The sequence below is a fragment of the Zea mays genome, chromosome 1 (assembly GCF_902167145.1).
Source record: "Zea mays cultivar B73 chromosome 1, Zm-B73-REFERENCE-NAM-5.0, whole genome shotgun sequence".
Lineage (NCBI taxonomy): Eukaryota > Viridiplantae > Streptophyta > Magnoliopsida > Poales > Poaceae > Zea > Zea mays.
In genome coordinates this window covers 276435675-276461072 of record NC_050096.1, presented here as the reverse complement: position 1 = coordinate 276461072, position 25398 = coordinate 276435675, and the positions used below count along the sequence as shown (strand labels likewise).

Below are 25398 nucleotides of genomic sequence, written 5' to 3'. Positions count from 1 at the left end.
ATCACCATGTCACCAAGAATAAAGGTACCACGTACATTGAGATAAAGAGGCTCCAATGATAAACCTTTGCAGCAGCTTTGATACACGACAAAGATCTTCTCCTAACTTCACTAGAATCATCACGCAAGGCCAAGACAAGCAACTGAACAAGTTGCAAGGTGTCAGCTTCTGACTGTAGCTCGAAAACGAGTATCCTTCCCAGAGTTCTTGTAGCAACTTCACGAACAGGGAACTTCAAAGAGCAGACAAGAGTTAGACACCACAATAATAATTACAAACAGATGACGCACGCAACTTGATTCAATCAATACCTTGTCGTCTTTAAGAGAATCTTTCAGAAGATCAACCAGAGATGGAAAGGATGCCAAATCACATAATTTTGATGGAGAATGCATTGATATGGATGATAATGCTAACAAAGCACCATGCCTGGTACACCAGTCCGATGAGGTGCCCACTTCCAAAAGGATTTGCACCAAATCTGGAATCTCTCTGTCATCCATGTACTGTAAAGAAAACATAGATATTATGCAACCAATTATAGTAAGAGGGGACTAAGAAATGTGTGGAAGAGTGGACCTTCCCAGATCAAACAAGGGAATTTTCTCATCAAACAAAGGCAAGTTCATGCATGAATGCACTGGCAAACATGATAGTTCCTTGAAAACAGTGCCCTTATTTTTTTATTAACTTTATGCTCAACAGTTGCAGACAATCTTGTATTATGCCACTTTGTGTTAGTTCACTGCATTACTCGTCAGTCCTTGAATGAACAAAGAACAGTTGTTTATCTGATGACTGATGAGCAATGCAGCGAAGCAACACAGGATGAAGAGTAGCTTAGAAGTCCAGAAATACAATGGACACAATTCAGACACTTGCAAACCATAGCCTGTGCATCTGTTCTTGAATGCACATTAAGGAGGCTAGCAGCTGGCACTCCAACACTCCCTCCTACTTCAATAAAAAACTCAGAAAAGAGAATCAAGTATCTCATTGCAATTGCAGTTCTCATTTGACAATCACTTTGCTCAAGTGTATCGAGTTGCATACTAAAAAATGTTGCCCTTTTCTTTGAGTTAGCAGAATTAGTTCTTTTTGGTATATACCACTCAAACACTAGTTAGACAAATAAGCAACATGATTTCCGATATCAAGAAGCTTTTTACATCCAGAATTGACAAGGGATACAAAAGATGCAAGATTTATCATTACCTGAGACAATGTGCCAATCACTTTTGCAGCACAACTGCGGATATCATCAGCTTCAGCCTGCAGCAGATCTTCAAGAAGAGCACATCCCCGTGACCTTATTGGAGCACTGACACTTTTGCCAGCATGTTTGATAACACCTTTGAGTGCAGAAAGCACACTTTCTTTTACAGATTCATCTCCTGACTGTATAAAAGAATGAAAAAAAATAATTACTTTTGAACTTGCACAGCATTTCTCTGATATAAACAAAAGAAGAGAGAGAACATCCGCACAACCTGCAACATGGACAGAAGATCGCTAACTAAAGGATCCACCCGTGTGCTAAGAGCACTAAGCTTTCCGAGAGCAGCTGCAGCCCTCGTCCGGACAGACCTGCAACTCAAACATATTCATATGTGGAGGTAAAAGCAAAACTGAACAGGACAGAGAAAAAGATAATACTAACTTATTGTTATCCTGTAGACATTTCACGAATGTAGTTTGAAGTTGTGGAAGGAAGGGCTTAAGTGCAATTCCACCTTTCATGATGATGATTGTCAGGGTTGATAGGATTGCTGACTTAACTTGCCATGGAAACCGATCACCAAGGATGCGGATAAGAGGTCTACATACACATGAACACACAAAAAAAAAATCTAGATTAGAGCTACAATGGCACTATGGCATAGATCAAAAATCATTCAACCTACCATGTGAATACGAGGCCAGGCAATTTGGCAGAACATAGAGTACTGTTTTATTGGAGGTTTTTTTTTGGGGTGTGGGGTGTGTGGGGGTGGGGGGGGGGGGCTGCCTTCTAGTTGCTCAGAAGGTACAGAAGCCAACGCAGCAAAAGGTACAACTTGGCAGCAATGATGTCATAATACCATTCAATTTGTAGTGTATGGATTATCTCCTGATTTCCCCATGTATGCACGTATGGTTTATGGCTTGTCCCAGTCACCAGGGGATCAGGTAAAAATCGAACAAAATGTGAACCAGCAGATAGGTGGAGTAAAAGAAAATGGATATTTCAAAAACGAGAAATCATCAATAGGTGAACTGCATAAATCACCAACAATTGAGGATGGTTCATCCCTTCTAATCCTTGCCTACTTTATTTCTCATCCATTGATTACATAAATAGGCCAGCTGGCCGCCCCTATCTAGCTAGGGATCCTTATCTCCTTAAAACTCTCCTAAAAACTCTCAACAACTACTAACTGATAACCTTTCTAGATAATCTCAACTAATTTCCTAGATAATCTCAACGAATCTTCTAATCTTATCTCTAACTATCCTTATCTAATCCCTTTTGGAGGGCTCATGGTTGCTGCTGCCGCAGTCCTTCCGTGGGCCTCCTTAGGCCCTGACACATACTATATGAGTGAATCGACTAGGCTTATGAAACCTATAACTATTCATTTTATGCCAGCAAGAAAATTTTAGGGGCTAGCTTTAAAAGAATGTAAAATGCTAAGGATCTGTTTGGCTGTCAGCTGGACATGTCGTGGGATGCCTCATGGTTGCAATGCCATCGAGCTTTCCTCAGACAGCAAAATCCTCATATGTGAAGCATTCAAAAAGGCAAACATAAAACTGAAGCAATTTCAACAAGACAAAAATTGTACCCTGTAATTGGCACTACAACTTCCTTAAGAGTCTTCTCGCTTGTTACATCAATTAACTCTCCTAGACCTTCAGCCGCCTGCTCCTTTGTTTCGGCCGACCCACTAATTAAACCCTGGAGTTCAATAGAAATGTGTCAGATGTCCTCATGCCTGAAATTAATCTTGTGCTGCACTTTCTTACGCTCAAATTTTAAATATGTCGACACCATAATAAATGAAAATTCACAAATAAATACCTGCTGAAATATAGGAAGAAAAGGTTGCAGTGCTTTAGAAAGACATAAGCCAGGCAGAAGAATAGGCACACCCTGAAAATGGAAAGAGAAGTTTTAGACTAGTACAGGAGCCACCTCAAAGATTTCAGCTTAAATATTAGTGGCTACTTTAGTAAGTAACAGCAACGCATAGCACAAATTTCAGTAGTTCAGTTCAAAGTAGTACCTTTCGCCTTCTACGCTCTTTATCTCTGGCTGTAGAGACAGCATCGCGCACTAGTTTTATGTGTGTTGGGAGCTGTTCCTTTGGAACAGATGCAACAACTCTTGAAAATGCTTCTAAAGCAGCCTGTTCATCATCATAAGTTGATTAAGTCTCAGAACTATAGAAGTGGAACGATACTGCAGGGAAGGCAAGTACTCACTGATACAGTAGCCTTGTCTGTATCACTCAACAAAATTATTAGGGTTGACATCATATCAGAAGCCTCATCAGCCAAATATAGTTTAGTGTTTTTAAAGAGGAAACCAATTAGGTAGGCTGAGCCCCGCCTCATTGATGCCTGCACACAAATAATATGTTTAGAAACGAACAAAAAAATGGTAAAAGCAAGCCCCAATGTTATTCAAATTCCCATTTCTTCTGAAAAAAACTCAGGCCAACCAACCTGACTGTCAGTGATTCCTCTTAGAAGCTCAGGTATCAAAGTTTCAACTCCTTCCTCATCAATAACCAACAGAACAGTTTCAGCAGCTTTCCTGGCTGAGTTTTTTACATCCTACAGATGAGAGAGACAGAAAGAGAAAGAGAGAATGTAGGCATATCAGGATATACCGGTATTAGACGATGCCTAGATAGAAAATGCTGGTGTTTAGAATGCAAATATGTTTCTGTTTAGCATGCATCTCACCACATCTTCATCATCCATAGCAAGAATCAATGCTGGGAGAACAGTTCTAATATGTGAATTCAAACCTGGCCCAGCAACCTCTGCTAGAGCACCTAATGCATGTGCATTAAATGAACTGCACCAATAAAGCAATTTGTCAATAAAACAGTGCTATCCGAATGTAAATAGAAAATATGTAATATCAGTAGCCAACTCACGAGAGAGGGGGCTGGACTAATTTGGGCAATATATGGGGTAAAACAGCTGCTGTTCGGACACTGTAGAATCACATCAAAAGGTCAATATTTGTGAGTTGTAGACATCAAGTCGGACATCTGATCTCACCAAATTAATGACAACCAGAAAAAGATAATAAAAGAAAACCTTAAAATCTGCTTTAGACCATCAAGGGCTGTTGCAGATGTATCATCATCTTCCAAAGCCCGTAGCAATGTCGGGACAATCTCATCAATGGCTTGCAGTCCAGCACTCTATTATAAGGTGAATAAGAAAAAAATTTAAAAGGAAAAAATAACAAATCATCTGTAACATCAGAAATTCAGAATAGGTTTGAGCTCAAATACCTTGTACAGAGTACTAAACGCTAACCCAGCAGATTCACGGACCTCTTGGGTGCTGTAAGTGTTAGATAGATATGGTTAGATGAGAACATCAGAATGGGTGCTGTAAGTATTAGATAGATATGGTTAGATGAGAACATCAGATAAAAACAATGAAAGAACTGCAAGAAAGCATACCTGTCACATAGAGCAGTACGAATGGTAGGAATAAGTTCATCCATAAAACTTAATAGCTGGTGTTTTCCAGCACTGCCCATAACCTCACTCAAACCAATGCAAACTCCCTGAAAAGCAAGAGCATTAGAGTATGTTGACCATTGCAATGATTCCATATTAAACAAATAAATATTCAGCTCAAAATTAATAAACAAAAACACAAAAGTTAGGGGGTGTTTGGATCCAGCTAAATAAATTTTAGTCCCGTCATATTGAATGTTCGGATGCTAGTTAGAAGTATTAAATAGTCTAATTACAAAACTAATTACACAGATGAGCAATAAACGGTAAAACGATCATAATAATCATAATTAGTACATGATACGTCCATATGATGCTACAGTAACCATTTGCTAATCATGGATTAATTAGACTCAAATAATTCGTCTCGTTGCTTAGTCTTCATCTGTGTAATTAATTTTATAATTAGACTATATTTGATACTTGTTGTTAGCGTATTTTGTATCATTGTGTATTCCATATCCTGTAAAAGGCCTTGGCCCATATACTTGGTATATTAATATATCCCCATCCCGCAAATAGAGTTAGGGTTTTCCAATCTCAACCACCAGCATGGTATCAAGACTTCTCTCCCTCCTCCCTTCCCACTAACGGCCAGCAGCCATCCTCCCGCCGGCGAGCATCCCTTGCCTCCCGCCGTCAACATGGAGCACGGCCGCCCCCGGCTTCCCTCCCCTTTCCCCAGCGGCTCCCTCACCGTTGTACCTGCTTCCTCACCTCACTGGCGCCGCCCCTGCCCTTCCTGGTGATAGCGTCGCCCCCAGTGCGGACCCTCTCCCATGCGCCTCCGATGCCCTGTTCCCACCCCGTCTGCCGCCCAAGCCGCCACTGCCGCCCGCACGACCCCTCCCCGGTGTCTCTGGCAGACTTCTCGCCCCGTCGGCCGCCCAAGTCTGCCACCGCATTCCCTTGGCCCCCACGTGGTCGCCGACATGCCTGGCCTCGACCCCGCCCTGCACACAACCATGGGCTCTACTCAGCGCACGACCGCAGGCTAGAGCGGCCTTCCCTGCGCTGGGTATCTCCTCCCCGACGTGGACACTCGCCTCCTTCTGGATCCTGGCGTTGTGGACCTCCTGACTCTCCTCGTCCAGCCTCTTCTCTCGGCCCGTGTTTGCTCACCTCCCCCACACCGTCATCCACCGCCCCTTCCCCTCCCCACGCCCGGACCGGCAGTCTCCCTCCCTCCCGTGCCCTATCATGGCACTCCCCTCCCCTCCATGCCCATTGCTACCCTCAACTCCTCTGCGTCCCATGCGAGCAGATCCAATCTCCACTGCACGCAGGGCCTCGCCACCGCGTGGGCCTTCATGGCGGACGCACCCGCCACGGCTGTCCAGCCAACCCCTACGGCAACGACGCCCTCCATGGCAGTGACTAGTATCGCAACCCCATACGCCACTCCCGCTAGGCGCCAGTCCACTTCCTCCGGCAATATGGGGATGCAGGTGGCCCACGGGCGCCGACCTCTCCCTTCGTGCATAGTATAATCCTAAGACACAACAACAATAGGAAGAGAGATAGGGGAAGGCCGAAGTTAACATGGGAAGAGGTAGTGCAAGAAGACTTGAAAGGATAGAATACACCCAAATATTTAGCCTTGAATAGGAGTGTATGGATAACAGTTATCCATGTGTTTAATCTTTGACTTGTGGTTTCTATTGGAATTCAACTCTAGGCTACCTCAATTTGCTTGGAACTAAAGGACCCGGTTAAGTTTTGGTTCTGCCTCTTCCAAATAGTAGCAAAATATGAATCAGATTTGTTGCTGTTGGGGGCAGTTTGGATCTCCTGTGTCTTGTTTGCTGGTCTGTCTCCTAGTCTAACTCTCTTATCTGGTGGGTGTTTATATTTCCGTTCATGTTAATGGAAATGACGGATATCCTCTTTTTCGGAAAAAGAAGTAATCCTCCAGACACATTTTATTAAGATAACTTACTTGTCTTCTGCTAGCACTTGGGTCTTTGAGTCCCTGTGACAGGATTGGAATAATTGAGGGCAAAACTCTTTCACCAAGCTTCCTTACAAGCTCACCAAGTGATCTTCCAGCAACCTGTGAAATGGCAATACAAAGCAAAATTAAAATGGTAAAAATCCCTACAGATTTCAAGCAGCACATGAGATAGGTCAAACCTGACGTCTTTCGGAGGAAGATGATGCAAGAGACGAAATAAGTGTGTCCATAAGTACTGGCATTATCTCTTTCAGAGTTCTTGGAGTATTTGCTACAATCGTCTTCCAGACATGTAACGCAGCCTGAAATGAAGAGAAAATTAGAACAAAGGCCAGGGATGCCAAACAGTGGCAAAGTGGCAAGTTTAAAAAGCATAAAGAAAGCAACATAATCCAGTGATCTAAAAAGGGCTATTAATGAAGATGACTTAGAAGGAAACATATACCTGCCGGACAGTCAAGCTGACATCAGAACGAACCATATAAATGGCGGCAAGAACTTCATTGCGTTTCTCCCTTCCAAGTACTTCAATAATAGCACGCCCCTGAGCCTCTGTACTAGCACCTTCATCATCACTTCCACCTTCAAGGATTGCCTTCCCAGAAGTTCCAGCGACCTAAAGATAGAATTGTTACCATATGATGCAATAAATGAAGTGAACCTAATACCTGAGATCAGTTCTAAACAAATGAGATATCGACCTTAAATAAGAGATCCCCAAGAAGTTCAACGGAACTTTGTCGGATACGCCAATTATCACTGAAGATCCCATCCTCAATAGCAGGAAGCAACAGAGGTAATGACCTATTCAACAAAGAAAGAATCATATAATATATCAATAAAAAAGGCATACCCAGTGTCGAAGGCTCCCACATGAATAGGGTCTAGAGAAGGGATAAATCAAGGCAAGTCTTTCCCCCAACAAATGCGGAGAGGCTGTTTCGATCCCTCGACCTGGTGACTCAGTGAGACACCTCTCACCACTGCACCAGGCCTGCCCTTATAAGCCGCAAAAAATCAAGTAACCAATTCAAAGAGTAGAGCATACGTAGTTGCATAATGCTCCACAAAGACATGACCAGCAGAAAGTGCAGCATCACGAACAGATTCGTTCTCATCAGCAAGCCCTAATAAGAGTAAATTATTAGAGAATCAATGTGCCAAGTGCAGAGACAGATACTGAAAAATCTTACCATCTAATATAGCAGGAAGAACAGCCTGCAGATAATTCTGGAAAACACCACCCAAGGACCTTGGCAAATACTATAAAATAGATTAAAAGTTATTAATAACACATTGCATTTTACAGGAATATAGTCATATCATAACATATGAAAATTTGAGAGCAATTACCCGGAAAAGTGTAAGATGTCCATCACGAACGGAAGCCTTTTGGTGGGAACAGTTCCGGATGATGTCAGGAAGAATATGGTCAAAATAATCTTGGCCAAGAGCAGCTAAAACCTGGAAATTGAATATAATCAAACATGGAAGAAATGCCATACTACAAAAGAGGAAGGCACTCAAAGCAAAAAAAAGGAAAACAAACCTCACTCAATCCCTGGGCCGCACCAGATCGTTCAACATTACTATTATCTGATTTCAGAGTATCTAATAACCATGGCACAAGATCTGGGAAGATTTCTTCACCCATTCCACTTATAAGAGACCCCAGAGCTCGAGCAGCCACTGCCCTCACTTCAGGTATAGGATCCACTAGAACCTGCAAGATACAGTCAAACACAATGTATAACAAATAAGGAAAATACACTTAATTGAATCTACAAGAACTAGTATCAGCAGTTGTGCATTTCTGACTTCTGAGGTGTGGTGTAATAAGCATAGGCAGAGAACTTACCTTCTTAACTTCTGGTAGGAGCAAACTAATGTATGGGATCATATCCTTTGGTTCTGTAACTAAAGAAGACATGTTTCCAACTATTTGAGCAGCTTTCTTTTTAGTCTCAACACCTCTCTCCCTCAGTCCTCTATGCACAATAGGCACAAGCAGTGCAAGCGATGGTGCGTCTATGGAGTTAATAAAAGTAGTCTGCCAAAAAAACATGACGATGTAAACCTAAACAATAATAACCAATCTTGAATTCTTGATTGGCGAAGTGATGCAAGCAATCGGAAACCAACAGTTCGGCTGTACGCTATCGTAGGTCTTATTACCTGAAGAAGGATGTCAAGAGAGTGTTTAGTGTGGGCATTTGGATCCATCAGAGCTGACAGAAGAATAGGGACTAGTGCAGAAATTTCAGGATTCTTTATGACACTTCCAACCTGAAAAATGAAAACAAAGCATAATCCATTAGAGACAAGGAATAATAGCATGCAATTGCCATGGTAAAGAAGCAAATGATACCTCCTGGAGAGCTGTCTGTCCAGACGCTTGGACTTTAGGATGTGTGTCTGTTAGTACCTGGCAAAGATATTGCATATTTCACAAAACTTGATGTTAGTGTTAGAATCTCGTTTAGGGTTTGGGGTTCTCCCCGTGTAATTACTCTCACCCCTTTGTAATGGGCCAGGCCTAGTTAACTCAAGTCTATTAATACAACACTCATCCCTAAGATAGGGTTAGGGTTTCCCACATAGTATTAGAGGTAGGTTAGTTTTCCACTTTTCTCTCCCCTCCCTCCCCACCCCAGCCGCTGCACCAGCCGCCCCTCCCCCGGCGGCAGGCGTCCCCGGCCTCTCCCTCCCCAGTCGTCGTTGTCCCAGCACCTCCTGCCCGCAGGACCCCCCCCCCCCCCCCGACGACGGCCTCCTCCTCGCCGTCGACCCCTGCGCCGCCAGCCACCCAGATCCTGCGGCCCATCCCCAAGGCGGACGCGCACCGGGCCAGATTGGCACGGCCGCCGCTCCTCACCGCGCCGTCGCGGGGCCCCATCCCAGTGGCCCTCCCTGACCCAGCCTCGCCGCCGCCGCGACATCCAGCGCGCGTGCTGCTGGCCTTCTCCCGGGGTACCCGACATGCACGGGCGCTCTCGCCACCACCATGGAATCGGGCCCCATCTCGCCGGTCCACTTCCAAGCCATTCGCCCACTCCTCGCCGACGCCACTTGGGCTCCCACGGCGCCCTCCACCGACTCCGCGCTGGTCTCCGCCATCGCCACCATCCAGGCCGCCTCGCAGGAGCGCGAGCGCGCCGCGTCCCTCGCCCTGGAGCATGAGCGAGCCATGGGCGCCGCTCTGACCGCCCAGATGGACATCGTGCAGCGCCTCATCCTCAGCCCTCCTTCGGTCATCCATGGGGCTCTCCCGCTCACTCCCGAGGCCCCACTCGCCTCTGGACTCGACGCCGACCACATTGCCGCACTCCACGCTCGGTCTCGAGGAACAGTTCCTCAGGAACCGGGACGCTCGGGCACTCCACCTCAACGTCCAGTTCCACCAGTTCTCCCAGGGGACCTTTCCGTGGGGGAGTACTGCCGCCAGATGAAGGCATGGCGGACTCCCTCCGCGACCTAGGCTAGCCGGTCACCAACTGTACCTTAGTATTGAACCTTCTACGTGGTCGCAGCCCACGCTACGGCCACCTAAAGGCTCTCATCAAAAGGACCGTGCCATTTCACACATTCCATGTCGTGCTGAACGAGCTTCTCCTCGAGGAGCTCACCATGGTGACTGAGGCACCTGCTCCGGCCCTCTACAGCACTCCTCCCGGCGGTCAACCGCCTTTCGGCGGGCAGGCCCCTCGTCCTCCGTCGACCGGGGGCCCTACTCGCCCTCCTCTCGCGGTCCCTGCGACTCCTCGTCCGACTTCAACCGCCGACGGAGGTCGTTGCTCCCGCAAGGACGGACACGAGGGTGGCGGCTCCACCTAGGGTGGTCCCTCCGGCCGTGGTGGCGGCCAGGCATGGCCGTCATTCTTCAACCCCTGGACCGGTATCATCGCCATGTGGCCAGGACATGCCCCGAGTGCCTCTCGTCCACTGGCGCCGGCCCTCCTGACAGCGCCTCCCTACGGCATGCCTCCTCCGCCTCCATAAAGCGTGCCACCGACGACCCCGGCTCCACCTCAGCTCCCACAGCCGGGGACCCCCACTGTGACTCCTTGGTCCTTGCTGGCTGGAGGCTAGGACCCCGCCGCTCTCACTGCCGCCTATAGCACCATGGCAATGACCCCACCCTCCTCTGACTAGGTCATCGACTCCGGTGCCTCCTACCACACAACCCCCACTGCAGAGACGCTCTCTCGCTCCCATCCCCCTCATTCCTCCCATCCCTCCTCAATCGTCGTTGGAAACAGTTCCACTCTGCCAGTCACCTCAGTAGGTGCATCGGTTCTCCCTAGGTCGTTCAATCTCAACGACGTTCTTGTAGCCCCACACATCACCCATAATCTTCATTATGTTCGTCGGTTCACCACTGTCAATTCTTGTTCCATTGAATTTGACCCCTCTGGTTTTTCTGTGAAGGATCTGGCCACCAGGACCCCTCTCGCCCGTTGTGACAGTGTGGGGCCACTCTACACGCTCTGATTTACACGAGCGGCGCGTCCCACCTCCCGTCTTGGTCTCCACCACCTCCTCCACCACTTGGCGTCGTCGTCTCGGCCATCCAGGACCCGACGTCATGACCAAGATTACCAGCAGTTTAGATACTTCATATAGTAAGGGACATTTTGAGGGTATCTGTCATGCGTATCAGTTAGGCCGACATACTCGTCTCCCATTTACTACTTCTCGGACTGAGCAAGCATTTGATATGATTCATTGTGATCTCTGGACCTCCCCTGTACTCAGTCTCTCTGGCTATAAATACTACTTGGTGATTTTGGATGATTTTTCCCATTTTCTTTGGACTTTTCCTCTTCGGTTGAAGTCTGACACGTTCACCACTCACACACTTCTTCGCCTGGGTATCCACCTAGTTCCGTCGCCCGGTCCGTGCCCTGCAGTGTGACAATGGCCACAAGTTCGACAACCACGCCTCTGGTCTTTCTTTCTCACTCATGGTGTCAAGTTACGTCTCTCGTGCCCCTACACATCTGCCCAGAACGGCCAGGCCGAACACATGATCTGCACCACCAATAACATGATCTGTTGCCTTCTCTTCCAAGCGTCTCGAAGGCGGTGAGCCACCCTACTCCCCACTTCGCCCTGTACAGCACAACCCCCTCATATGACCACCTTAGCATGTTCGGTTGTGCCTGCTATCCTAACACTTCCGCCACCGCCCCTCATAAATTATCTCCTCGCTCCACTTGTTGTCTCTTCCTTGGCTACTCACCTGACCACAAAGGGTATCGTTGTCTTGACCTCACCTCACACTGCATCATCATCTCTCGTCACGTCGTCTTCGACGAGGATGAGTTCCCCCTTGCTAGCTCCTCCCCACCCACCGATCTCAACTCCCTTCTTGAGTTCGATCTGGTTCCTCCACCCCAGGCGCCCTGACTTGCGTCGTTGCCTGCACCACGCGTGGCCTCGTCGACCACTCCAGCGCGATGCGCGGCCCTGTCGACAAGCGCAGCTCGCATCGTCGATTTTGCCCTCGTCTACCGCCGCCGCGGGCACGCCACTGCCTCGGTGCCCCCTGACCCGAGCCCATCGACGAGCGCAGCTCGCTTTGCTGAACCCGTCGTCGTCTATCACCGCCGCGAGTCGGCCATGCCCGCAGCCCTCGACGTCCTGCTCCGAGCCGCCTGTGTACCACTCAGTCGCCATTCATCGCGACCCCGGACACGTCCACCCGATGGTGACTCGGCGCGCCGCCGGCGTTCTCCGCCCCGTCGACCGGCTGATCCTGGCAGCTGATACGACCACCACTCCTCCGGACGCCTCCCTAGTCCCCTCCGATCGCACTGCCCTCACCGACCCACATTGGTGTCGTGCTATGGAGGAGGATTACGCGACCCTGCTGGCCAACCACACCTGGGACCTGGTGCCATGTCCGCCAGGCACCAACGTGGTCACCGGCAAGTGGCTCTTTCGCCTCAAGTTGACCTCGGACGGCTCCCTCGACCGCTACAAGGTACGTTGAGTCCTACGAGGCTTCACCCAGCGCCCCGAAGTGGACTACGACAAGACCTTCAGCCCCGTCGTCAAGTTCGCCACAGTTCGCGTCGTCCTCTCCCTCGCCCTCTCCCGGGATTGGGCAATCCATCAACTCGACGTCAAGAATGCCTTCCTCCACGGCACTCTGACGGAGCCTATCTACTACAGCCAGCCCACCGGCTTCATCGCCGCCGCTCATCCGGATCTGGTCTGCCGGCTGAACCGCTCCCTGTACGGCCTCAAGTAGGCGCCGCAAGTATGCTACAGTCGCTTCACCTCCTACTTTACCTCCATCGGCTTTGTCGAGGCCAAGTCAGACACCTCCCTATTCATCTACCGGCGCGGCGACGACATCGTCTACCTCATGTTCTACGTCGACGACATTGTGCTCACGACATCCAAGATCGTCGCCCTTCAGCGGGAGTTCGCGATGAAGGACCTGGGGCCCCTCCATCACTTCCACAGCATCACTGCCGAGCGTCGGCCTCAGGGTCTCTTCCTCCACCAGCGCAAGTACGCCATCGACATCTTGGAGCGAGTTGGCATGTCCAACTACAAGCCCTGCTCCACACCTGTCGACACTCATGCGAAGCTCTATGAGGACGACGGGCCCCCGGTCGCCGACGTCCTACCAGAGCCTCACCGGCGTGCTCCAGTAACTCACCTTCTTTAGGCCCGACATCGCATACGCCGTCCAGCAGGTGTGTCTGCATATGCACACTCTGTGGTAGCTCCACCTCACCGCCCTCAAGCGTATCCTACGCTACCTCCGTTGTTCCCTCGACTACGGACTTCTCCTCTGTCCATCCCCGACATCCAAGCTCGTCGTCTACACCGACGCTGACTGGGCTAGTTGCCCCGACACACGCCAGTCCACATCCGATTATGTCGTGTTCCTAGGCGTCAACATCGTCTCCTGGGTCGCCAAGCGGCAGCCCATCATCTCCCGCTCCAGCGCTAAGGCCGCGTACCGCGTCGTGGCCAACGGCGTGGTAGAGGCCTCCTGGCTGCGCCAGCTGCTCCACGAGCTCCACAGCCCCCTTCAGCGCGCCACCCTCGTCTACTACGACAACGTCAGCGCGGTCCACCTCTCCACCAATCTCGTGCAGCATCAGCGCACGAAGCACGTGGAGATCGACATGCACTTTGTCCGCGAGCGTGTCGCTGCCGGTGACATTCGGGTTCTCAGCGTCCCCACCACACTGCAGTTCGCCGACATCTTCACCAAGGGGTTACCGTCGAGTGTATTTCTAGACTTTCGATCCAGTCTCGACATCTGTACAAGATAGAGTTGTGACTGCGGGGGGTGTTAGAATCTCGTTTAGGGTTTGGGTTCTTCCCGTGTAATTATTCTCTCACCCCTTTGTAATGGTCCAGCCCAATTAACTCAAGTCTATAAATACAACACCCATCCCTAACATAGGGTTAGGGTTTCCCACAGTTAGGTTATATAAGCAGCTTATAAGCTCAAAAAGAAATTGTGTCATATACCTCTGTTAACTTTGGAACAATCTTTGGAAGACACTGAGATAGCTGTTGAGGAGCGCAATATGCCATGGCACCAAGAAGTTGAACGCTGCTTTGCTTAGTACGCCATGCTTTATCTTCTAGACCCTGAAAATCATATTAAGGATCATCCAAATATGTGCTTTAAGGAAAATTTTGAATGTATCAGACAAGCCAAATAAATTCGTTTCATGTAGCTTTTACAAATGAGTGTGGCTGGCATAATATTTTGTAAAGTATCTGAATACCTATTTTATCTTCATTCGAACAACTAACATAAAGGTGCGAACAGTGCAAATGACAATAAGTGGAAAAAATCCAGAATGTGTAGACTTTTTTTAAAAAAAAAGTTTACCAGATGGACCTCAATATGTTCTGCTCTTTCAAATTAACGGAAACAAACTAGTGGTTTCTGGTGCAGATGGCCTAAATATTCGGCGGAAAGTTAAGTTATTGTCAGATTTCAATGTATAACAACAAGATGAACTGGCCACTTGTACTCTCCAGAACATTTGGATGCAACAAATGTTACAATTTGATAGCATAGAACATATATATTGATACCTTAAGAAGTGAAGGAAGGACAAGCTTCACACCAGGACCAGTGAGCTGAGACATCATTGCCCGAGCAGCACACTCGGCAGCTTCACGCACTGCTAGGACTTGATCAGAGAAAGACACAAGTAGGAATGGAAGCATTTGAATGACATACCTACAAGAAAGCAAACATAATGAACCACTTGGAATCAGAGCAACAGTTCTAAGTGAAGAGGTGCCTCACTTACGGCTCAAATAGTTTGCCGAGCTTCTCACACAGGCACTCAAACCCAAGTAAAGCTCCTTCACGAGATTTCGCAGACATTCTGCACACAAATGGAAAAATTTAGCGCTATGATGTTTGTCAATCAAAAATTCCCATTGAATACTCTAGATAAATTGTATTCAAATGCCTAGAGAACAACAAAACATGAAAAGATACAAAGGCTGCAGAACATAATTTAGTGAAAATTTGTGACAGGTGAATGCATACTCATTTTATTTACAAAGTCATTATATACAGCACTAGTGGACGAGGTAACAAAGTAGACAACCTGTCTTCCAAATTTTTCTGCAATGTTGCAGCAATGCCATATTTTTTCAAGGAAGAAATTCCAAATCCTTTAACCACACCAGCAAGGCCAAAAGCTGCACCACGTCGCTCACCATATTTTTCACATTTCATCATCCGATCCAAGAGTCTAGAAACAAGAGTTTGACCCTCTTCCTGGTTATATTGAGAATAAAGCATTTTAATCAAATAAATCAGAAAAAGGAAAGCTTAAAAAATGGGTTGAAAATGGATAGTCATCATTCAAACCCAAAATCCAATGATACAAAACAAAACACACCTGTTTGGATACCATAAGTGGGGACAAACAATCTGAGACAGCACGTTGAACTGCCTCCGATGGGGTGTTAAGGACATCTAACAACTTCTCAATGACACTATGAACTTTGGGATCATCCTGTTACAAATGCTATATTTAGTACTGTGAATGTATCTTGTAAACAAAAGATAGTTCAGTATCCATCTACACCTTTGATAGATGTTTGGCCAGAGCACCAGTGAAAATAACAACACCTTCCCTCACAAGATCATATGTTTCCTCGTCTGATGCCTGTTACATATGGATTGCATAGCAAATAAAAAACAAGGAGCAATAATAATATATTAGTAAAGTTACTAATAGGAACGTAGTATATTGAATAATGCTAGTACAATTATTAATAGGAAAGTAGTACTTGCCCTTTTATTCAAGTAGCTCTCAAAAATAGGAAATAGCAAAGGAACATTTTCCTTTCCATGCCTATCAATAATAAGGATCCCAGCATTAATCATTCTACCACGAACATCAACATTTGGATCAGCCTGTAGATTCGTCATGAGAAGCATTAAAAGTTAAATGTAACTATGTAAGTGGCACTGCAAATCTGCAATGATAAGATCCATAAAAACAAATTACTTACCAAGGCACGTGAGATGAGAAATGTCATGACAACAGGAAGATCTTTAGCGGCCAAAACATCAGCGGTAGAGTGGAGCGCTAATGCAATACCCTGTCTTCCAAGCCAGTGTGCATCTCCAAATTCAACAGCAGGGCCAAGATCACGAATGTACAGAGAGAAAAGGGTAGAAAGTGCATCCTGAAAAAGTATGACATCCACAATAAAAAAAAATACTCCAAATCTGCAAGAAATTCTCGATCAAGGTAGTTCTATTCATGTTTGATATGAATGTGAAATTAAAGGTACAGTAGAAACACGAGACTACAGTACTACACAAATACATGGCATCTTATCGTCCAGTTTTTTAATGAATTTTCTATGATTTTTGAGATATAATGTTACACCTTTGTCCCTATATAACATCTGTCAGCGTCAGGGAAGGACATACCCCCAGATACTGGCAAAACATCTTCTGAAGATCTCATCAGCACAAAGAAACACTCGGTGAGGGGCCGGTTGATATCAATCGGGGGGGGGGGGGGGGGGGGGGGGGGGGGGGGGGGGGCCTTACTCGGTTCCGGCTAAGTCAGGGGCCTTCCATGCCAGGGGATTGGATCCCGGACCCTCCAGCCTCTTAGCACTCCCGGCCTCTGGCACCCTACGTGTCGGGCGACCAGCCTCCCAAGCCCTTCCAACATCTAGGGACCTCTTGGTCTCCCGAGGCCGAGGACCAAGCCCACTGCTCGGATTAAGTTGGGGGGGGGGGGGGCTTAGAGACCTCCCAGGCATCCTTAAAGATGCAAACAGGGCAGAGTGGCCCCAAAAGAGGAAGCCCCCGGGGCGGGATGGCCCCAGAGTAGAACGACCCCAAGCGATACGCCTCTGGTACCAATGTACCATGCGTCCCTAATTAGGATGGCCAATTGGAACCGAGCAGTTAAGATAAAGGATTCCATCCATCGCACTAAATCTGATGGGCGACATGGCGATCAAGGAGGTGTACTGTGGCCACAACAAAGGCCATAGGTGTATCCAAGACCACTGTGCAATGCATGCCTCCGTCCCGGTAGCCACAACAATGGGCAATAGGTGTACCTAAGACCCTGTGCAGAGTGAGCCACCATCCTTGTTGCCATGCCTGAACGTACGAACGTATGAGCAAACATTATAAAATACAAGTACAAGCTGCTACAACGTTCACCTACTACGCCATACTCGACGGCATGGTCCTCAGTACCTGCCACTGTGACAAGGCATATTTGGCGCTGCAGCAGGAAAAGCTCAATATTGTGGCACGTCCAAGGCGTGCACCACGTGTACCTCCACGACATAGACAAGATAGGAGTAGTTGAGCCTCTGCTGGGCAAGGCCCACTGCGGCACTGCCCAGCAGACATGTATCACTCTCCTCCACCCTTGAGCTACACAAAAGGGAGGGGCAGAGCAAAGTAAAAAGGACTAGCTCGAAACATGTGAGTATCTAGAAAGGATAGCCAAAGATGATATAGAGACCAGTTAGTCTATAACTCTCACCGAAACCACAAGGGAAAGGGGTGCTAGACGGTCATGGCCTCAGTTGATATCTAAGCGTGTAATCTTCTTCACCTTTGAGTTCATCAATCCACCACACACAAAGAGGACGTAGGGTATTACACATTTGCAGCTCGAACCTCTATAAATCTCATGTGTGTGGTATCTAGGCAACACCCAGGATCAGCAAGCATCCAGCCTGCTGCCCTCTCTCTATCCTTCTCTCTCTTGGATACCTACGGTATCGTGGTGTCGTTACCCGACGACAACATCTTAGTTCAATGGTCCATGTCCAGTTCAAATATACATACAGTAAAACAACCTCGCATCCAAATAATGATAATTAAACTAACGCAGTCTTTAAATGTGCCTTGCATGCTCATCTTGCAAAATCCTTGAGCATCTATATAGTAACGGAAGGGGTGCAAATACGGAACAAGAAATTTGTATTGTAGGCAACTTACTTGCATTTTATCTTGATTTTCATCCAATGCCGCAGACAGAGCCTCAGCAGAAGCAACACGAACATTGTAATTTTTATGGGAAAGTGCATTGAAAATATCAGAGTAATCGGTGATGACATCAAAACCAAAGCGGTCCCATAACTCCTCTGCTAATTCAGCAACCACCTAGAGAAGGTACATGAGCCAAAGAACAAGAAAATAAATATAATTTCTTGCTCTAGAAAGAAAAAAGTTCAACATATTTCACTAACATAAAAAAAAGATCAATAGTTCCAAGTTCAAAGGGATGTTACAAACCTTCTCAGGATCATGAGCAGCAATCCAAAGGCTCGTTGACACATGCAAATCTCGTTGCACAGAGTGCACAGGAACACATTTTATAGCAGTTAAGCAGGCAAGCCTAACGTGCACTTCTTTTGCATATACACCAATAAAAGCCTGAAGAAAGAAAGAGGTAAGAATACATAGCACTAGATGAAATAAAATAGAACAAAATAAGCTGAAGAACAGAATACAAAATAACAACCTGCGCTAACTCATGGCTTCTTAGACCTAGGCATAGCTCATTCAGCATAGGCCCAACTGAAGGATGATAAGCAGGAACAGTGCTTAGCACATGATAAAGAACCTAGCCATAGAAAAATTAAGATAGTAAATTCTAGAACTAGGAGTCTATGAGAACAAAACAAGGAACATCATTAAGTCTGAAAGAACTAAGAATGTTTAACTGATAACATCCTAGGACGAGGAAGTGGTAGTATTGGATCCATATGCAAAGATAGTACGTGGAGCACATCATCATGAAGACACGTCTTTTTTGAAGATAGAAGGATCCTTTCCATGATCTGAACCAAATGGTAGCAGCATAAATAAATAAATAAAAGGACAAAAACAGGTTAAAGTAAATGTTGGAAGGGAAATATCAAAAGGAATAGAAAGTGAATTTATGGTTGGACTAAAGACAGTGGACACCATACCGGAAAGACAAAAGTAAACGAATCTGCTGGAAGAGGACCTGCTTTGCACGCAATAGTCAGACCATTTACTATTTGTTCAAAGAGGCCAGATGATGGCTTCTTGCTATCATCTTCCATGATCACAGGGGTAAGATCCAAAACGATTTCAAGATCACCAACAGATATCACACGAATTGCAGCAGCAATCTCGGGTGCCCAATTGCAAAGAGGAGGGGCTGTGCAACGAGCTAGCCTCAACAATGTACAAAATGCAGCATCGCTTACTATTGCAGAACTTAGCAAAGGTTCAACATAATTTACCTGCATAGCACAACATCAAATTCTGAGCCACAACAGATATGATAAATATAAATGTAGAAAATGCATCACTACTAATAGCAGTGTCTCATGCCAAAAAATGATAACAAGAGGATATAAGAACCTAAAAGGTTTCTCCAAGATATGTTCCATTTCACTGATAACCAAATACAAATTTCACTATTTTTTGACTGGATATATGAGGGTCAATTATTACATACTTGATTATCATGATTTGGCTGTTCGTAAAAGATACTGGTGCGGAAACAAAATAACATATTGGTGCATTTATTAAGACATAAATCATAAACATTTCCAAAAACAAAAAAATGTAAACCTCGCTGCAGACACAAAAGAAAAGGTCATTTTTTGTTCAAATTAATTCTTATCGATTATTCGATTTTTTTGGGTAGCTTTCTAGGTTTAAAAAACGATCTTAATTAAACAAGATATAGCCAATGTGTTCAATATTTACTCCTAGATGTGCACATTACTCCCTCTATCTAACACCCTTCAATGTTGTGATGAAGTTCTGCCAAGCATGGTCTATGGGCTGGCAACATAGTAACAGCTAACAGTAAAAACTGAAAGAAACTACAGAGGGAAGGAAAAGATTGCTAACCAGAGATGGCAGTTGACCATGAGTAAATATAGGATTAGCAATAGCCAATTCGCCAAGAGCATCCAACATTAAGGAGAGATTCTTCTGCACTTGCCCAACCTTCATACGTACAGATGCTTCCTCCTTCAAGAGCAACTCTCTGGCCTCCTCTTTAGCAGTCTTAGCCTTGTCTATAGGAGCTGGAAATATTAGAAAATAAATTTTCACCAAGCAACACACTATGCACCTATTGTCAGGGCTAAGAGGTCGAAGTACCAGTCTTCTTTGTAGATTTCCCAGCTTCTCGCTTGCCAGTGCCTGAAGATTCTCTCTTCTCATTCTTTGCAGGAACAACAGACCGAGCTGTCTCCTACAAATTATAGCAACAACAAAATTTGGCATATACAATAGATTAAAGCCATATTCACTGGCTATCAAATAATAATACTAGATTGCACATTTGGTAGATTTTCTTTCTGGCAAAGACTTAGAAGCTACAAGTTCATCACAAACTACAATCAAAATATTTAAAAAAAACAACTTGCAAGAACAAAATATTACTGCATCTTGATCATCATATGCACGGAAACGCCCCTTTGCAAGTTTAGAGTTTTTGGAAGCAACAGTCTCAGCAATGTAAACTCCTTGCTCGGTTGACAACTGCCCCTCTGGAGTATAGAATATCTACATTGGAATTAGAAGAATTTGTAAGAATATATGCTAAAAAACTCTAGCTAATTATGAGGCTAGTGATAGAATGCACAAAAGTAAAAAATAGTAGACCTTAATTGCACACAAGCTAACAACCTTGCATAAAAACTATAAACCTTGTCTGTATGTCAGCATTTAAGCCACTCCAGAAATCATGGAATGCAAGAGCTTTAGTACCAACTAGTATCTCAAAATATTCTAATGCACAAATTATGCAGTGAGACAATTGGTATGCCATATTCGAGAAAAAAATGGAGGATTGGTATGGCCATTGTCTGCATCAAATTGTGAGAGTTTGTAGAACAAAAGAAGCAACACAAACCATCTGTGAGAGCAGAACCAAAAAAAAGAACTTTCATGTATAAACAAAAAAATGAAAAATAGCACTAGAACTATACCGGTAATGTAGACATCAAATAGAGTTTGAGTTTGTGCGAAAAAATAGTTTGAGTAATTTGGACCATTATGACCTGAATTTATGGAATAGCCTAACGAAAAGACTTCTAAGAATTTTATTTATTTCATTCAGCCAAATTTCAAAGAAGTCGTCAAAGCCCACCTTAATATCAGTCTCAGAAAAGGAATCATGCAAGGTGTGCTCCTGGAGTCCTATGAAGTGCTGGAAAAATAAAAATATCAATAAAATGTCAGGGAAAGATATTAGAACTTCCATTTGGGATAACTAAGTGATAAGATAACCTTCTCAAACTCTAGAAATGTTTCATTAGGAGTAATTGTCATAAATGTCGACAGCGAACGTAATGCTGCACTCTGTACTTGCTTGTTGGAACTAAATAGACCGTCCTGTGAAATTAATTCCTGAACAACAAATATACTGGTTAAGTGGTTATTGACTTGGATGGTATGTAACAACAATACTAAAAAGTGGCACAAATAAAGAATGTGACAGAACAGAATTTCCATAAAAGGCAATGTATAGTAGCGTTCAAAATATATTTTAAAAATGAAAAGGTCTAAATTACTCCCGATAAATATGGCCAATGTCCAGATGGCCCCACTAAACTAGTGTTTGCATCAATTTACTCTCCCAACTATTTAAGTTGGTCCAATACCCCTTAACAAAATTTGTCATTTTTTGTTTCTTCGCATACAATTTGAGCCTTAATTTCAAAATTTGTTAGATGATAGCAAACATTATATTTTATGTTAAAAAATACTAACCTTTCATTATTAAGTTTGTATAATTTTGTAAATCAGAGTGTTTATCTATCATTAAATGTCCTGGCCTATCAAAATTAAAATGAAAAAAAAATTATGTATTATTTAACATAAATTATGATGTCCTCTACAAATTTTGAAATCCAAACTCACTATACATGAAGAAACAAAAACAAATCTCATTACGGGTAAACTGGGCCAACTGAACTAAATTGTTGGGGGCATCTAGACATAGGTCAAACATGAGGGGCAGTTTGGACTTTTTCCTTTAAAAAAAATCTCAAAATTTCAGAATTACCTTGCAGATAACAGAGATTTTGGGAGTAATTAAGTCAACAATGAAAATATGTTCTTGTCTCAGCCTTCTATGCAACCTCTGAAATTTGATGGAATCAATCAGACATGAAAATAATTTGATAGAAGATAGCTAGCAAGATCCAAACCTTATATACACCAGCTGGGCTCGAGGAGCTGGAAAGACAAGGGTGGTGGGAGCACAAAATAATTCGAGAATATGATCTCGGACTATGCACAACAGCATAAGGTGCAATAAAAAACAAGCACTTGACAAGAACCTCAGTAGATGGAATGAATAGTAGCTGTGAATCTGAAGAGATATCCATATCACTGGTTGAAAAAAATATATCAGGACACAAGATATGCAAATTCAGAAGATTCAACAGCAACAACGAAGCATTTCAGTCCTAAGCAAGTTGTGGTAGGCTAGAGTTGAAACCCAAGTACCCAACATGAGTCCCAAGCAAATTCAGAGGATTCAGATGAAGAAAAAGTAACAACACAGTGGAAAGTGGATGATTGCAAGAGAAATACAAAGAATTAGGTGTGTACCCTTGTTTCAATATTGACAATCTCTCTCCAACTAGTGACAACCAATCTGTGAATAAGAATAGAATATCTTCGGCTAGACCACTGGAGCTTGAGAAGATTTTCTTGGTAGCATCATAAGCTACCTTTCTCACCTCCCAGCTTGGATGACAAAGTAGATATATTAGCAGCTGTACAAAAGGACAATGAATCAATACATGCTACAGACATATAAGTATTCTCCAGTAGTAAGAAGCTAAATGTGTGCATCAATATTTTAAAAGAATTTAGAATAAGAAAAACAAGGTCAATAATTTAGAGCATTCAAGCCAAATATATGTACCTGCAGCAATGACTGGATCGAAAAATATTCTCCAACTCTACAATTCAAAATATGAATTAAGTTGAGGGCAGAAAAGAAAGGTACTGGTCTAACACACAAAACCCAATTCATATGCTAGAGCAAGACCTGAAGTAATGATCTACAAGCAGTGATTGAAGAAGATCCAGCACGGCTAAGCAATCGTCATCTGCTAGTTTGAGAAGCTGCCAGGAAAAACAGTGTTAAAAAAGCAATAATACAAAGAGATATAGTTTCGAGGTAGCATCAAAAGATTTTAAAAGTCATAAGATTTAATACCAATGATTACACTACACCCTTCAGAGTTTTTGTAACCAGGTGTTTGGGAGTGAAGTTTTTTCACAGTTTTGAAAGAATACTGCAGTATTCTCAAATACTGCAGTATTATATACAGAATGGTGTTTGGCAAGCTAGCTAAAATCTCAGTTTTTAAAACTGAAGTATTGCAAATACTATAGTAGTTTTAAGCTATTCTAAACTTAGGTCTGGACCTCAGTTTTCAAAACTGCGGTATTGTAAACTGCGGTATTGTCATGACTAAAGTATACTGTAGTATTTTAAAAACTATGGTTTTCAAAAACTTTATTCCCAAACAGGGCCTAAGGGGGTGTTTGGGAGTGAAGTTTTTTCACAGTTTTGGGAGAATACTGCAGTATTCTCAAATACTGCAGTATTATATACAGAATGGTGTTTGGCAAGCTAGCTAAAATCTCTGTTTTCAAAACTGAAGTATTGCAAATACTATAGTTGTTTTAAGGCATTCTAAACTTAGCTCTGGACCTCAGTTTTCAAAACTGCGGTATTGTAAACTGCGGTATTGTCATGACTAAAGTATATTGTAGTATTTCAAAAACTGTGGTTTTCAAAAACTTTGTTCCCAAACAGGGCCTAAGAATTATCTCTCCAAACACAACTTACATAAATTCAGATTCCATAAGTAGCTCATCAGGTTCTAAATAATAAATAAGAAGGTGTGTGAGATGCTGAAGTACATCCATACATGCACTTCTCGTGTCATTTTGTGGGATAACAAATTATTCTTGGTGGAAAATTCAGAACAACAGAATTACCAACTGTAAAGAGATTAATGAGGGTTCATTTTGAGCAATCAATGTCCACAGTTTCTCCTTCAGAATGGCACCATCTGCATATTCATCAAACCATATTTAAGGCAAAATGTGCTAGCAAGCATACAAAAAAAGGCACATGGATACAAGAAATTGTGAAAACCTGCTTTTGTATCAACAGCAGCAAGCCTCAATACTGCAAAGAGTGCATAGATTCCATCCAACCGCTGTGTTGTCTTGCTGAAGCCAGTTTTTGACAGCTGAATCAAGTGATCCAATAAAGAAGCAACCTGGAGCAGACCAGTTTTACCAATAGTTAATATGAGCCAATGTTTACCATCAGCATTTTTTTTCTGCCATTGAATCACTCTTCCTTAAGCAAATAATAATAATAATAATAATAATAATAATAATAATAAGCAGACACTCTACTAGGTGGTAGGCTCGTGAAGTTGGATGCCCCCCACCAGGGTCTGAGCGCTGGTGGTGTTTCCCCCGATGCTTCATGTAAAAAAAGGTCCCTCGCTGTGAAACCTGTCCAGTATCCACAGGGGTGCACCGCCTGGGCGGGCAGCCTATGGGACCTAGTCTAGAAACAGAATTTGTTTGGTCTCTTCTTAAAATAAAAAATGAAGCAAACAGGATGGTGGTTCTTTATATACATAAAAAAACTGGAAGTAACTCCCTTGCCTTTGTTAAAGAATCAGAGTTTTTGCATATAACTCGTAAAAATTTTAGATGCCCCTTCCTTAAATTGTCTTTCTCTTTCAAGCCTGCAGCAATAAACGAAACAACATCTGGTTGGACAGCTTCAGCTGATACCAGAGCCCAGGACCTCATCGCTGATAGAATCGCCAACTTCACCTCCTCGATACCTGTCATAAGATAGAAAAACTATGAATTGATGCCACTAGATGAGGCTATGAAGCTTAGAATGGAACTGTTGAACTTTACCATCATCCTTGTAACACGTTAGAAAGAAACTTGATACTGAGGGAGCAAGTCTGCTTATTTGCTTCGGAGGAGATCTTGATAGCTGCTCTAAAGCATTTATCATTCCAATTCTCTGGTATGGAAGTGATAGTTTCCCTTCTGAGCCTGCCCAAACCAAGTTGTCGAGAGATATATGAATTACAGCACAAAATTGCAAACTGTGATACTGCATTGAAAATGAGTTAGGCGCT

General features: G+C 44.3%; 1 protein-coding gene across 2 annotated transcripts in view; it reads right to left on the bottom strand.

The window, feature by feature from the left end:
- The window catches only part of LOC103645585 (protein ILITYHIA), a 29789-nt gene that overhangs the window by 1321 nt on the left and 3070 nt on the right, over nt 1-25398 (bottom strand). Inside the window, exons 5-57 of one of the 2 annotated variants that reach the window (XM_020546904.3) lie at nt 25169-25312; nt 24905-25089; nt 24378-24504; nt 24218-24291; nt 23256-23332; nt 23130-23166; nt 22811-22977; nt 22405-22588; nt 22260-22337; nt 21482-21601; nt 21342-21401; nt 20633-20755; nt 20348-20441; nt 20093-20271; nt 19174-19473; nt 18925-19041; nt 18723-18824; nt 18494-18634; nt 18197-18361; nt 16225-16401; nt 16004-16126; nt 15795-15875; nt 15606-15722; nt 15309-15481; nt 15003-15080; nt 14782-14929; nt 14203-14325; nt 9071-9127; nt 8878-8988; nt 8561-8752; nt 8252-8425; nt 8056-8166; nt 7896-7965; nt 7751-7829; nt 7404-7506; nt 7148-7318; nt 6882-7004; nt 6688-6801; nt 4689-4795; nt 4515-4566; nt 4315-4421; nt 4149-4208; nt 3952-4066; nt 3709-3819; nt 3466-3603; nt 3267-3389; nt 3062-3133; nt 2826-2938; nt 1661-1819; nt 1491-1587; nt 1216-1398; nt 312-506; nt 65-232 (exon numbers count right to left, since the gene is read on the bottom strand). In XM_020546904.3, coding sequence (XP_020402493.1) covers nt 65-232; nt 312-506; nt 1216-1398; nt 1491-1587; nt 1661-1819; nt 2826-2938; nt 3062-3133; nt 3267-3389; nt 3466-3603; nt 3709-3819; nt 3952-4066; nt 4149-4208; nt 4315-4421; nt 4515-4566; nt 4689-4795; nt 6688-6801; nt 6882-7004; nt 7148-7318; nt 7404-7506; nt 7751-7829; nt 7896-7965; nt 8056-8166; nt 8252-8425; nt 8561-8752; nt 8878-8988; nt 9071-9127; nt 14203-14325; nt 14782-14929; nt 15003-15080; nt 15309-15481; nt 15606-15722; nt 15795-15875; nt 16004-16126; nt 16225-16401; nt 18197-18361; nt 18494-18634; nt 18723-18824; nt 18925-19041; nt 19174-19473; nt 20093-20271; nt 20348-20441; nt 20633-20755; nt 21342-21401; nt 21482-21601; nt 22260-22337; nt 22405-22588; nt 22811-22977; nt 23130-23166; nt 23256-23332; nt 24218-24291; nt 24378-24504; nt 24905-25089; nt 25169-25312 — 6599 coding nt within the window. The remainder of the gene's footprint in view (nt 1-64; nt 233-311; nt 507-1215; nt 1399-1490; nt 1588-1660; nt 1820-2825; nt 2939-3061; nt 3134-3266; nt 3390-3465; nt 3604-3708; nt 3820-3951; nt 4067-4148; nt 4209-4314; nt 4422-4514; nt 4567-4688; nt 4796-6687; nt 6802-6881; nt 7005-7147; nt 7319-7403; nt 7507-7750; nt 7830-7895; nt 7966-8055; nt 8167-8251; nt 8426-8560; nt 8753-8877; nt 8989-9070; nt 9128-14202; nt 14326-14781; nt 14930-15002; nt 15081-15308; nt 15482-15605; nt 15723-15794; nt 15876-16003; nt 16127-16224; nt 16402-18196; nt 18362-18493; nt 18635-18722; nt 18825-18924; nt 19042-19173; nt 19474-20092; nt 20272-20347; nt 20442-20632; nt 20756-21341; nt 21402-21481; nt 21602-22259; nt 22338-22404; nt 22589-22810; nt 22978-23129; nt 23167-23255; nt 23333-24217; nt 24292-24377; nt 24505-24904; nt 25090-25168; nt 25313-25398) is intronic. The other variant, XM_020546905.3, reaches the window with a different exon arrangement.